The sequence below is a fragment of the Artemia franciscana genome, chromosome 11, assembly GCF_032884065.1.
Source record: "Artemia franciscana chromosome 11, ASM3288406v1, whole genome shotgun sequence".
Lineage (NCBI taxonomy): Eukaryota > Metazoa > Arthropoda > Branchiopoda > Anostraca > Artemiidae > Artemia > Artemia franciscana.
The window spans coordinates 28,187,413-28,201,123 of record NC_088873.1 but is presented as its reverse complement, the minus strand read 5'-3'; the positions used below and the strand labels follow the sequence as shown (position 1 = coordinate 28,201,123).

Sequence of the window (13,711 nt, the reverse complement as noted above, 5' to 3'; positions counted from 1 at the left end):
GCTACTGAAAACCATGCATATAGCTTTTGAAAAAGAGGAATTACCAAACCATTTTAGAAAAGCTCAAACTTAAAGTCTATAGAACAGCGGTATCATAGGAAGCGCAATAGGGCTGCCTAAGTAAAGAGCGATGTCGGCACAATGTTTTTTTTAATACTATTTCTTTTTTTTGGACCAGGGAGTTGTCGTAGAATCTTCGAAAAGGGCTCATTGGATTGGAAATTGAAAGGGCTAGTGTTTTTTTTAACAGTCAAAGCGATTTGAGGACAACTAACCCCCCTCCCATAACCACCATTTTCCCAAACACATTCAATCAAAATTTGAGATAGCCATTATGTTCAACGTGGTCGAAAGAACCGGAAATTATGTCTTTGGGGATGAAACCTCCCTCCCTCACAACCCTCAGGACAAGGGTTGCAAGCTATTGCCTGGGGATATTTAAAGTTTATATAGAAAAGGTGATCGTATAAACGTTGTAGGTGGCTGATTTGATTGCTAGTCAGAAGTCTAAATGCCCTTTTTGAGATTCAGAGTGATCGGATGGTGGATACCCCCCCCCCCACACCTCGTTTTTTTCCCGAAATGCGTCTGATAAAAATTTTAGATCGTCATTTGTTGTCGTAGAAACTTCGAAAACAACTCATTCAATGGAAAATTGAAAGGTCCAGTGCCCTTTTTAATAGGCAAAAGTGACTGGAGGGCAACTAACCCCTCTCCTACGTCCATTATTTTCCCGAACACATCCAATAAATTTTTTTTGAGATAGCCAGTTTGTTCAACTTTATTGAAAGGTTCGGAAATTGTGTCTATGAGAATGAAAACCCCGCACAGCTCTCAGGGCAAGAGTTTTAAGTTACGCCCTTGGGACACAATAGGTATATATAGAAAGAGTGATCGTATAAACTTTGGTGGGCAGCTCATCAAATTTGGAATCAGAAGCTCTAGTGCACTTTTTAAGATTCAGAGTGATAAGAGTGTGGAAAATCCCCCCTCACGCACACACACACACCTTGTTTTTTCGCGAAATACATCTGATAGAAATTTTGAGATGGCCATTTGTTATTGTAGAAACTTCAAAAATAGCTCATTCGATTGGAAATTGAAAGGACTAGTGCCCTTTTTAATAGTCAAAAGCGATTGGAAGGCAACTAGCCCCCCTTCCACGTCCACCATTTCCCAAAACACATCCAATCAATATTTTGAGATAGCCATTTTTTTTCAACGTAATTGAAACGACCGGAAATTATGTCAATGAGGATGACTCCCCCCCCTGCACAGTCCTGAGGGCAGGGTAAGTTATGCCCTTGGGACATGATATATATATATATATATATATATATATATATATATATATATATATATATATATATATATATATATATAAGGTGTATGTTTTTGACAACCCCCATACCGGAACATAATTTGAACTTTACTGAAAAAAATGGCTTTGGTTTGTCAGTTAAGTATGCATATACTAATATAAATTCCCCTAAGTTTTAATAATTTCTTATTTATTAAAGTGTAAAAAGTTGAAGTATTTTAAATGTATTTTGTTTGTTTAAAGCATACAATAAATAACCGAGTCAAACTCAAAATGAGCAAAAATTAACATGAGTAGGGTTGACAACCCTCCATGCTTTCTCAAGACTAGAACATAATTTTCACTTTACTGAAAACAAAATACTTTTAAATTGTTTCCACTTTGTTTTTACTTATTTAAAATGTTTTTACTAGATATATGAAGAGGTAAGTCCTGTCTCTTGCACTCCAATTACAGCATAAGTGCCTGGTGTCTGTTTGAAGAGCAACAAGAGACTGAAGGGCAAGAAGCCCTTCCCTCAAGCTCATTCGTTTTCCAAACTCATCCGGTCAAAATTTTGAGATTTCAAAATTTTTAATTTTGAGATTTTATTGAGCATAGCAGAACGGTCAAGCAACTATGTTTTTAGGGATATTAGGCATATCAACCTTCCATAATTATGTAATTGACCCATTATGCTTTATAATAAATCATAAAGCATTGTGCTTTTGATTGCCAATAAGACACCTCAGCAATATATCGAGAACGACTGGGGGTATTAAGTTGAGACTTTTGGAGATAATACTGTTACTACTTCTGCTCTTACAATTAAAATAAATAAAAAGAGTGTGAGTGTATCCAGGTTGTCGAAGGACATACATAGAATCTTTTGGGAATGTTATTAAGTTTTATTCTTCAGGTCATTTTCAGAAGTTATAAAATTAAATGAAAAAATACTGTTTGTGTCAGGATTAAATATTGTTGAAAAGGTTCTCTGACATACAAATAGCAACCCATACTACGAATTCTTATTGAAGAAAATTGAAAAGATATTTACAATATTATGTTTTCCATGAAAAAGACTATGTCAATAAAAAACAAACAGAAATTAATTAAAAAACAATTAAACTAATTAAGAACAATTTAAATAAATAAAAAGAGTGTGAGTGTATCCAGGTTGTCGAAGAACATAGATAGAATCTTTTTGGAATGATATTAAGTTTTATTCTTCAGGTCATTTTCAGAAGTTATAAAATTAAATGAAAAAATACTGTTTGTGTCAGGATTAAATATTGGTGAAAATTTTCTCTGACATACAAATAGCAACCCATACTACGGATTCTTATTGAAGAAAATAGAGAAGATATACAATATTATTTTTTCCATGAAAAAGACTATGTCAATAAAAAAACAAACAGAAATTAATTAAAAAAAAAAATTTCCACAAGACAAGTTTTTAAAAGAAATGTAAAGAGCTTCATTAAGCCAAGAATGAGCAAAAATAAAGTCAAATAATCTTCCACGCGTAAACTATCCCAAATCACTATCAATAAATAAATGAAACTCAAAACGAACAGAAATTGAAATAAATAGCCGAGTCAAACTTAAAACGAACAAAAATTAACATGAGTAGGATTAATTAACATGAGAAGGTAAGATTCCTAGGTCACGGTTTATGGATTAAGAATCAAAGTTTCCCAAAGATTGCACTTTAGGCCATTCACCTGGAACGAAACGAAAAGCAGGCCTTTCCTGAAAGGGGTAAGAAGAGGTTACAAGAAAGAGTTTAAAGTAAATTGGAACAGTTTTGAATAAGTTGAGTTGGATGAAGAGTGTGTGCAGCTGTCTTAGCTTCAGGCGACCTGATGCATTGGTGCGACTCAGTTGCTATCATTGGTATTAGTATGAAATTGATATCTTGTATTGAAATATTGTTGTCGTAAATTTAAGAAGGTGGCGGTTTGAACAGAAAGTGTTCATGAATAAAATTATATTTGTTTTATAGGAAGTTCCTTCGAAAACGACTATTATTGTTAGTATATCCCACGCTGGGAACGTTTCGAAGATTATCCAGAAGGCTTTCAGGGATTCGGAAATTGTTAAGGCTGCTGGTGCAGGTATAACACCTTCCTTCCTTATCAATTGTTTATGTTGTCCAATAATGTCCTAACTTTAGTGTCTTGCAGAAATCGATAGCTCTAAGAAATTAAGAAGTAAAGGAGAAAATAAGGTTCCTATATTCCAAAGGACATAGGAAAGTTCAAATTTCCTCTTTTGCTTGGAGGTTGTCCAAAATTATCACGTACTTTTTGTAAATGGTATGTACTATTATTGTAGAAAAATCATTTCATAAATGTTTTTGTATTTTTGATAGACTGAGCCCAAGGCAAGGCTTTTTTTTGTTAAAACTGTATGAATGCTGTGAAGAAAGTTGAAAACTCTCCTTCCAACTATTGTGGCATGTGGTTTAATTTAAATTCTCCCTAAGTTATAAAAGCGAGCATACAATATATTTTCGGTTTTCTTGTTTCTTATACAGAAATAGTTTTTTCTCAATACTTTGTTATTCAGTCACATCACTAAATGTTTATAAAAGCTGAGAATTTTAAGCGTTAGATTTTAATTAAAAACCTTTAGAAGTAAAGATCAAAAATAAATATAAATGTCAAGCTTAAATTCAGATAAATTACTAAAATTCAAAACCAGATCTAAAACTAACATAATTTGCAACCCACATTAAATCCAAACTTGAGAAGGATCTAAAGAAACAAAAATTATGTTTTTTTCTGTGCTGTCAAAATGTTTACGACTATCAACTCGCCGCCACGTGTGAAGTTCGATTATTGATATGGTTTTTGTCAGCAACCAGCCTGTCTGCTGCAGAAATTCGCCGACAGACTTGCGAAGTGTTCACTGATTCTGCTATGAGTGAAAGCAAAGTGGGTACAAAGATGGCCGTGACAACATCCATAATGAAGACCGCTCTGGTCGCCCTGCTTTGGTTACAGACAGCGAGGATTCTTGAGAAGTGCTTCCAGAAAAGTGCTTTACGAAATTTTTTATTAATACCTATTTAGATAAGTGTGCTCACGTTGGGCACAAAACTCCTAACAAATGACAATAAAAATGAAAGATTTGGGTGTGATATGAAGTTCTTAGCTCAAAGTAACGAAGATGGTGACGGCTTTTTGAGTCATGTTGTACTTTGGGTGAAACATGGGCTTTGGATATCACGCCCGAATCGAAGCAACAGAGCATGGAATGGAGACATACCCTCGCATTTAAAGGTGAAGGCCAATCAGAATGTTTCAGCCCAAATTATAGGGTTTTTTCAAAACGAGGTCGAGGCCGATGGCTTCTACCGAGTCCGTTGATTTTGAATTAAAATCGTATGGTTGTGGGTATCAAGCCATGGCTAATTGTAGAGATAGCCAAGACAAATAGTACGATTGAGTGAGAGGCAATTTTAGCATTAATCCACTGAATAGACTGACAGACAAAAGACAGACAAGGCTATCTGTAAAAGAACATAATGTAATAAGGAAATATTAAAATTTTTAAGAAGATTCAATGACACGAAGGCTTGGATCACTTACATCTTTGTCAGTTCTGGCTGATACTTTGTGAGGTAACGAAGGCGAGACTATGTTGAAATTTGTAAATGATTTTTTATTTTTGTAAGTCAGTTTCTCATTGGTTTCATTGTTTTACATTTTTATTCCTCTGAAGACAGTTATTAGAAATATAGGCGAAATATTCAGTTAGGTAATGTATAATATGCTTTTTAGTGTGTTCAATATTCCCCCGTATGAACTTGTATAAAAGCTGAAAACTTCGGCGGATGTGGGTATTTGCCCACATTTCTTACTTTCACAGAAAATGTAAGTTCAGTTGAGGAAAATCGTTTGAAGAATAATTTTGATTCCCCTCTGCAACTGCAACTAAAATTTTAAAACCTATTCTTTTTTAGAAAAATAATCTATAATATTAGAACATAATATATGAGATGTGGAAAAAAAGATATCTTTGTTTACCAAGATTAGAAGCGTTATGGCCTTTTGTATGAAAATGATATGGAAGATTTAGATTTAAACCAAAACAAAGGTTTTTTAATTCTATCGTATTTACTAATTCCTTTTTCTTATAATTCTGTAAATCTAAAGGTAAGAACCATTTTTTTAGGATATAAGATGATGAAGGTGGCAAAAAGGGAAGTTACTGCCTATATACACGTGACAGATATCAAGAAATGGGATACTTGCGCTGGACATGCAATTGTATTGGCGGCTGGAGGTCAAGTAACAACTTTAATGGGAGGAGCTATAAATTATCACCATGATTCAGAGAAACTTATTGCTGATGGATTGTTGGCAACACTGACTGGGCACAGCGAAATTTTTGAAAAACTGAAGAAAGTTTGTCCGAAAGGAATCCGGAAATGCTGAATCAAAAATTTTAGTTTATCTATTTTTGTGGTCTTGGTTTTTTTATCTTCTTTTTTTAAGGAACTGATTTTGAATGAATATGTGAGTTGATTTTTACAATATTCACTTATTTCAGTAACTCAATCCCGTTGGTTACTCAATCCCTCAAGCCTTAAATGTGATTCATGCCCATGGTCAAAATCTCTTGTTATAAGTTCCAGATTTTTTTTTCAAGGGGACCTGACATGAAAGAAGCTACTAAGGCCAAAATATTCATGCATGTATATGTATCTTACTGTAAGTTTCATTGTTCGGCTCCGCGTTGGTGGGAAGTTTCGCCATGCCTTAACAAGCTAAATTTCCAAAGAGGAGAATTTCAAATTTCCAAACTAGATGGAATTTCCTGATAGGATTTTAACGGGAGGGAATGCCCTCTAGCTTGCATTACAAAGTTAAGTAAACAAAGAGGTTCATGGAAGTGGTTCATCCCCAGGGGCCCCTCTGGCTGGCAGTGGGAGGAGGAGGGTGAGTCAAATTTCTGAAAATATTCAAATACTTTGTGATATGGCAAAAATCTTTCCATGAAAAAACAATTCATCCATTTACGGATATGACAAGATTTGGGGAACGGAGTGATGTGGAAATTTCAAAGTATTTTCGAAAAATTGGCCGGAGTATCACATGAAAATAAAATACATCCAATTTTCAGCATGTCATATTCTTCGTTGAATTTAAATAAAATGTTAAGGAGACTTCTCATTTTTTTTTCTATAATAGCCTCTTAAAATGATGGCGAATGTTTCTAAAGATGAGATTATCAAGTCAGAAAGGTCATGGCATATACCATGGCATTCTGTCAATCACATAGGCAATATTCAAAAGGCCGGTTTCGCCGCTGTTGGTTAGTAAACCCCAGCTCTCGTTGGTTACTCAATCCCTCAAGCCTCACAAATGGCTATCCGATTCATTGATTGTGTGGGCAACCCTGTTTATTTGTTATTCGCCAACGGTTTATGTTATGATGACCGTAGATATTATCGGGACGTGTCAAACCCACCTTAGCTGATGACTGTTGAATTGAAGGAAGATAATTTGGTACGTTTGAAGAGTCTCAGAAGACTTTGACGAAGTACGACTAACGTATTGGTTATATTGGCCAAGTTCAGGATATGTTACATATGCTAGAGATCATTGGCATTTTATCCTTTCAGGGCTACAAAATTTCTCGGTCTTTTGCACCTATATATCCTTACCTGCGTGAGGCGGAAGCTATTGGTTGTTAATTTTCCTTGCCCTCTTAACTTAAATTCACTTTTCGGTAGCTTTCCAGGCAATCCTAGCACCGTCTTTGGCTATAGCTACTTACAGTGTTACATATACAGAGAAATTTCAAAACATGAGAGACTACAACCTTGGATAACGCCATTATGCTAAGAGCATATCTGAAAATCCCTCGTTGTAGAATTATTTTTGCTCTGCACTTGAAGTACCTTTCAATTAGTTGATAAGTGGAGAAAATTAGCTCTATGGTCGAATGGGCAATTCATTCTCTCTGAGATATGAGACAATATTAGTATTCAATCAGTATTTGAAAAAATGGCTAGTTTCCGTGACAGTTGTGGTAACTCAAGATTAGAATGTAATCATTCTTCTGGGTCGAATTTCTGCAGCCTTACTCGAACATTGTCAGAGCAAAAATTTCATTTGACTTTTCGTATTTTATTTACACTGTAACCGGAAGACGACGTACACTGTACACTGTAACCAAGTTTATCCAAGATAAACTTGGATGTTAAGCATGAAAAGAAGTTTTTGTGGTAACATCACCGAAGCACTTTTTACATATGGTAAATTACATTTTTTTTTTGTTTTTATTATATTTACCAGAAACTCACATTTTTAAACACGCCCCTTTTATTTTCAAATCGAAAAGTTTACGCCACATTATAGCTTTACAGAATATGAAACAGATAGGCGCTAGAAAAGAGATTCTACTACTGATAGCAGACTTCCTGGGACATCTATATAAGTGCGTCTATAAGCTTTTTCCAGGGGATTTGGACTCTTGAGTGGGTGGTAATAAGATGAGATGCCCCACCAGATGCTAAATTTGCTATTCTTTTGGTTTTAGCCGTCATTAACTATATTTTATGTGACAACACTGATGAAAGATTTAAATTTATCTGCGATTTGTCAGCCCTGCTGAAATACAATCTCATTGAGAGGTTTCAAGTAATCCCCCAGTTCGATAGTGACCTAAAAGACAAATTCAAAGGTCACTGCAGTTCAAATGGGCTTCAGATTGACGTCTATAAGACCAAAGTGATGCGCTCCAATCTTCTGAAAAGAGTTGTTTCTTGTCATGACCACAGGTGCCGTACGCAAGAAATTTACATGTGTCGTCTTTTTTTCTTTTTTTTCTGCTTCTATTTTTTCTTTTTCTTCTGCTTCTTTTTTTTTCTTTGTGACTAATGGAGCCCTGAAACATCATAGACAGCTGTTTAAGGGCTTATTTAAAAGTAAATTTTTATATCGAACCGGTTTTTATAAAGTTGACCTACTAAGGCCAGTAAAAATTAAAGTTGTTAGCACTTTTTAAAAAAAAGCTTCCTATTGTAATTAAAAAGAGATTTTGGCGTTCTTAAAAGATTTGGGCAAACAGTCAAATTTCAGCGTAAAGAGCAAGGTATTAAGGAGGGGGACACCCTTTATATATGGAGGAGACAACCCTCCTCCTCGCGGAAATCTCCTTCGTTGAAATTTTATATAATTGAATTCCCTCCGGACAGTTCCATCTTCGCTGAGAATCCCCCCTCCCTGCAAAATTGCTTGCAGACGATTCAGCCTGAAGCATTCTTAGCATTCTTTCAGTTGAATAAGACTTCAATCTCGAATCTGTTTTTCTATCACTCCAGAAATGCCCCCGTCCGTAGATATTATTGAAAAATTGGCAGAAACCGTAATACTTCCGAGCTGGCACGGATTTTTTCGATAATTTAGTATTTGTTATTGGTATTTATAATATTCAATGGTATTGCTACTACTACTAACAACTCGCCGCAGCTCCAAACCGCCTGAGGCCAACCCAGATACGCACGCTCCTCCTCCATCCCAAACTATTCAAAGCCTCCCTCTGTTCACCCTCCCAAGAAGCTCCCGTTTCCTTTAAATCTTTGTTTATGACATGGTCCCACCCCAACTGGGGACGACCTACTTTCTATTTAACTCTAGCCGGTTGGCCGAAAAGGACAATCTTTGGCAATCTGTCATCCTTCGTCCGTAGAACGTGTCCTAGCCATCTCAAGCTTTCTCTCATTATAGCCCTAGAAAGCGGAGTTGAACCACATTTTTCGTACAGCTTACTGTTTGAAATACGATCAGTCCGCCGGGTACCCAGAACAATCCGTAGTTAATCTCTGAAAAACATATAGCAAATCTTCATCCGCTTTTTGGAGCGTCCATTCTTTCGAGCCATATTTGACCACTGTCATCCCTGTAGCTTCCAATATTCTAATCTTGGTTTGCAGACTTATCTTCCCATTCTTACAAAAAAAAATTTTACTTTGAAAAAACACCCTGAGCCTTGGCAATTCTACTTTTAACATCTTCACTGCTCCTATCGGGCTTTACTAATAATGCTACCAAGGTAAGTGCAGCTGTCAGTCTGATCAATCTTTTCGTTATCCAACGTCACCTTTTCATCTTCACTTATTCCTAGTCTTAGCCTTCTTAACATTTATTTTCAAACTTGCCCTAGCACCATGAATTCGCAAAACCTCTAACAGTTCATTCATTTTGCTCACATTTTGATCGAGGATGCTTAAATTATCAGCATAATCTAAGTCCAGGAGACTTTTTCCTCCCCATTAGATTGCATGGTCGCCCATTGCCTTATCTGTGCTTCTTAAGACAAATCCATTAAAATGATGCATATAATGGGGGATACCAATACAATGGGAAAAACATTTACTAAAGCTCTTCTATCAACAGAGTCAAACGTTTTCTCATAATATGTGAAACTGAGGACTAAAGGTGTTCGATAACTCGGGTACTTCTCAATTATTAACCTAAGAGTGAAAATTTGGTCTAAACATCCTCTACTCTTTTCTAAAACCACACTGTTCTTCTTTTAAAACTTTGTCTACAGCATCTCAGTCTAAAATGTATCTTATTACTAAGTAATTTGCTACCTACAGAGACCAGACTAATGCCTCGATAATTACCACACTCACTCTTATCACCTTTTTTATATAGTGGTTTAATTTCCTGGAGTCGCTAGGTACTTTCCCTTTTACAAAAATCATATTCATGATCTTCAGTAGCTTATTTCTAACCTCAGAGCCGCCATATTTAAGAAATACATTTACCACAATATGAGCAGTTGGAGCCTGATTGTTTTTTTTTATCCTTTTAGTACTGTCGCTAATTCTTCCTCAAAAAACAAATCTTCCTTCACATCTAAGGTATCACAGACTTTTTCATTTTCTTGGATATCGTTTCCTGCAACATTATCTCGGTTTAGCACATTCTCAAAATGTTGTCCCTATCTCCCTTTAGCTCTTTCTTATCTCTAACTGTGGCCCCGTTCTTATCTTTAACTGGACAGGTCCAGATTGACTACTCTCTCTTAATTTATTAACCCACCAGTAAAATATTTTACTAATATGCCGTATATCTGCATCTTCCTGATCCTCAGCAATTTTATCCATGGTCTTTACTTCAAACCTCCTTACTTCATATTTTAATGCTTTCTCTACTTTCTTTACATTCTTTTTGTTTTCATATGATCTATCTCTCAGATAATTCTTATACAAGCCCCTTCTCCTCACTATTAAATATACAGCTTTTTCACTAATATTCCTAACAGCTTAACTTTTTTCCCTATGACACCATTAGCAACTTCAAAATTGTCTTTCTAAAATAATTCCATCCATCTTCCGAATTGTCAAATTTTAAACTCTCCAGTTTAGTATTCAACTCTTCCTGAAAACTTTCTGTCAAATTCTGTTCTTAGAGTCTACTAATATTAAAACTTCTCGGGAGTTAGTTACTCTTCCGAGATCTCAACTTTAAACTAACCCTAAACACTACCAGATGGTGATGTTTACTTTTAACATCATAACAGCACTCCTATATGCCCTAGTATCTTGTATTGATCCTGCTTGTCTCCGGTTTACAATAATATAATCAATAGTTTGCTGTCTTAACATCACGTGAATACCACGTTAACTGAAGGGCTATTTCATAACCAAACACCGTGTGGGTTAAAACTAGATTGTTATGCCTAAAAAGTCGTAACAGTATGTAGCCATTGCTGTTTTCTTTTCCTACACCAAATTTATCTAGGCTAGGATACCGTCTATCCTTATTTCTAACGACCTAGGCGTTAAAACCTAATAAAAACTGCCTGTGATCCTGTATTTTTGCTTCTGTAACTGTAAGTAAAATTCATCTGAATCTCTAGTATCTCCGTCAGTCAGCTCTACAGAGGCATATACTGCTATAAATAATACCCTGAACTTTTTAGTCATAAAATAAGTGATTAGTATTCACAGTATTAATACCTTCCCATCCTAAACAAGACTTAGCAGCTTCCTTATTCATCCTGAGCCCTACTCCCTGTCTATGTACCCCATCCTTTCTGCCTGAGTAAACAAATTCTCTATCACCTAATGTCTTTCTTTCTATCCCTGGGATATGAGTTTCTGAAACTCCTAATAAGTCCAGTTTAAATTGTCTCAATTCGTCGGTCAAAACGTCGATACGATACTTACTTTTTACGCCAAAACATTCGAAGTTCCAGTTTTTATGTTCTTTGAATCATAGAATATATTTGGTCTCAGAAAAAGTAATGGTCCTGGATACCAATGCAGGACGGGGACTAACGCATCTTTTCAAGTCTTCACCAAAGCGCATATGCCGGCTTAAAAAAGGACTGCAGAAAGATCCTGGGACCTCCAGTACGAGGGGAGGCTTTGTGCTGTGCTGGGCCTATTTTTTTGTCACAACATGGTTTTCAGTACTTGACGATCCTCTTGTATCAACAAGAGTCGAAATCCTGCACAGACAGTCTCAAGCCTATTACTTCCTAGTCATTATATATCCATGCCTACAAATGTGTTGGTACCATAGAGAGGCAACCCATAGTAGAAAATTAGCTAGGAAGAGATTTTTCAGCCTGAAAACACCCACCAAAACAGACAAAGCCCAGAAGAATTATCCATTAATCACAATCCTGTGTTAACGAACTGTCGTCTATTTCAATACAGTAACCTTTTTGTGAAATTAAATAGAAAAAGTCTTCAGCTAAAAGTAAGGACCTGCACTAAAACCTTGAATAAACGAAATTTTCCAATATATGAGGGGGCTTCTCCCTCTTTAATCTCTCTCTCTCTTTACGCTAAAGTTTGAATTTTTTTTCCCAATTCCTAAAGAAAGACTTCTTAAACATAAAGGCCGTTAATTAGAATAAAAAGCTTTATCAAAGCAATAGAGACGTTAGTTTAATGAGCAACGGATTTAGGAGGGTGCAGCCCCACTCATGTTCGGACTAATATCTGTCTTTTTCAATGTTCCTCTGTACTTTAAGTTGAAAAAACTTGTTTTTTTAAATTTTTATTTCTTTCTATTAATTAGATCATGCCAAAAAATCCGGCTCCCTCAAGGTTGTTTCAGACACCATTCCCTCTCCCCACTCTACACCCACTGAGACCGTTTCATAGCAGGTGGTTGCAAATTAAAACAAGAGCTAAGAGCTCATATGGCACTTGTGACGAGGTCGGAAGAGCCGAGAGCTCATATGGTACGAGGTCGGAAGAGCCAAGAGCTCATTTGGACGAGGTCGGAAGAGCCGAGAGCTCATATGGTACGAGGTCGGAAGAGCCAAGAGCCAAGAGCTCATTTGGCACTTGTGAGAAGGTCAGAACCTAAAGTTAAACTTTATAGCACAAGATCCTTCTAAATATCAAATTTCATTAAGATCTGGTCACCCTTTCGTAAGTTACAAATACCTCAATTTTCAAAATTACCTCCCCCCTCCCAATTCCACCAAAGAGAGCAGATCCGGTCCAGTTATGTCAGTCACGTATCTTAGACAGGTTTCTATTCTTCCCATCCAGTTTCATCCTGATCTCACCGCTTTAAGTATTTTCTAAGATTTCCGGTCCCCCCAACTGCCCCCCCCCAATTACGTTTGATCCGGTTGAGATTTAAAATAAGATATCAGAGTTACGAGGTCCTTCTAAATATGAAGTTTCATGAAGATCTGATCACTCCTTCGTAAGTTAAAAATACGTTATTTTTCTTATTTTTCAGAATTACCCCCCCCCCCCCCGCAATTGAGCGGATCCGTTCCAATTATGTAAATTACGTATGCAAGACTTTTGCTTATTTTTCCAACCAAGTTTCATCCCAATCCCTCCAATCTAAGCGTTTCCCATCATTTTAGGTCTCCCCACCCCAAACTTCCCCCAATGTCACCAGATCCGGTCAGGATTTAAAATAAGAGCTTTGAGCCACGATATCCTTCTAAAAATCAAATTTCATGGAGATCCAATCACCCGTTCGTAAGTTAAAAATACCTCATTTTTTCTAATTTTTCAGAATTAACCCCCCCCCCCCAACTACCCAAAAGAGAGCGGATCCGTTCCGTTTATGTCAATCATCTATCTAGGACTTGTGTTTATTTTTCCTACCATGTTTCATCCCGATCCCTCCACTCTAAGTGTTTTCCAAGTTTTAGGTTCCCCCTCCCAACTCCCCGCCCCCATCACAAGATCTGGTCGGGATTTAAAATAAGAGCTCTAAGACACGATATCCTTCTAAACATCAAATTTCATTGAGATCCGATCACCCGTTCGCAAGTTGAAAATACCTCATTTTTCTAATTTTTAAGACTTACTCCCCCCCCCCAACTACCCCAAAGAGAACAAATAAGTTCCGATTATGTCAATCATGTATCTAGGACTTGCGCTTATTTTTCCCATCA

At 36.4% G+C, this 13,711-nt stretch overlaps 1 protein-coding gene across 1 annotated transcript in view; it reads left to right on the top strand.

The window, feature by feature from the left end:
• LOC136033051 (inositol monophosphatase 3-like) overlaps nt 1-5,823 on the top strand; it is a 35,026-nt gene extending 29,203 nt beyond the window's left edge. Inside the window, exons 5-6 of the mRNA XM_065713631.1 lie at nt 3,306-3,417; nt 5,483-5,823. Coding sequence (XP_065569703.1) covers nt 3,306-3,417; nt 5,483-5,745 — 375 coding nt within the window. The 3' untranslated portion in view covers nt 5,746-5,823. The remainder of the gene's footprint in view (nt 1-3,305; nt 3,418-5,482) is intronic.
• Nucleotides 5,824-13,711: the final 7,888 nt, after the last annotated feature.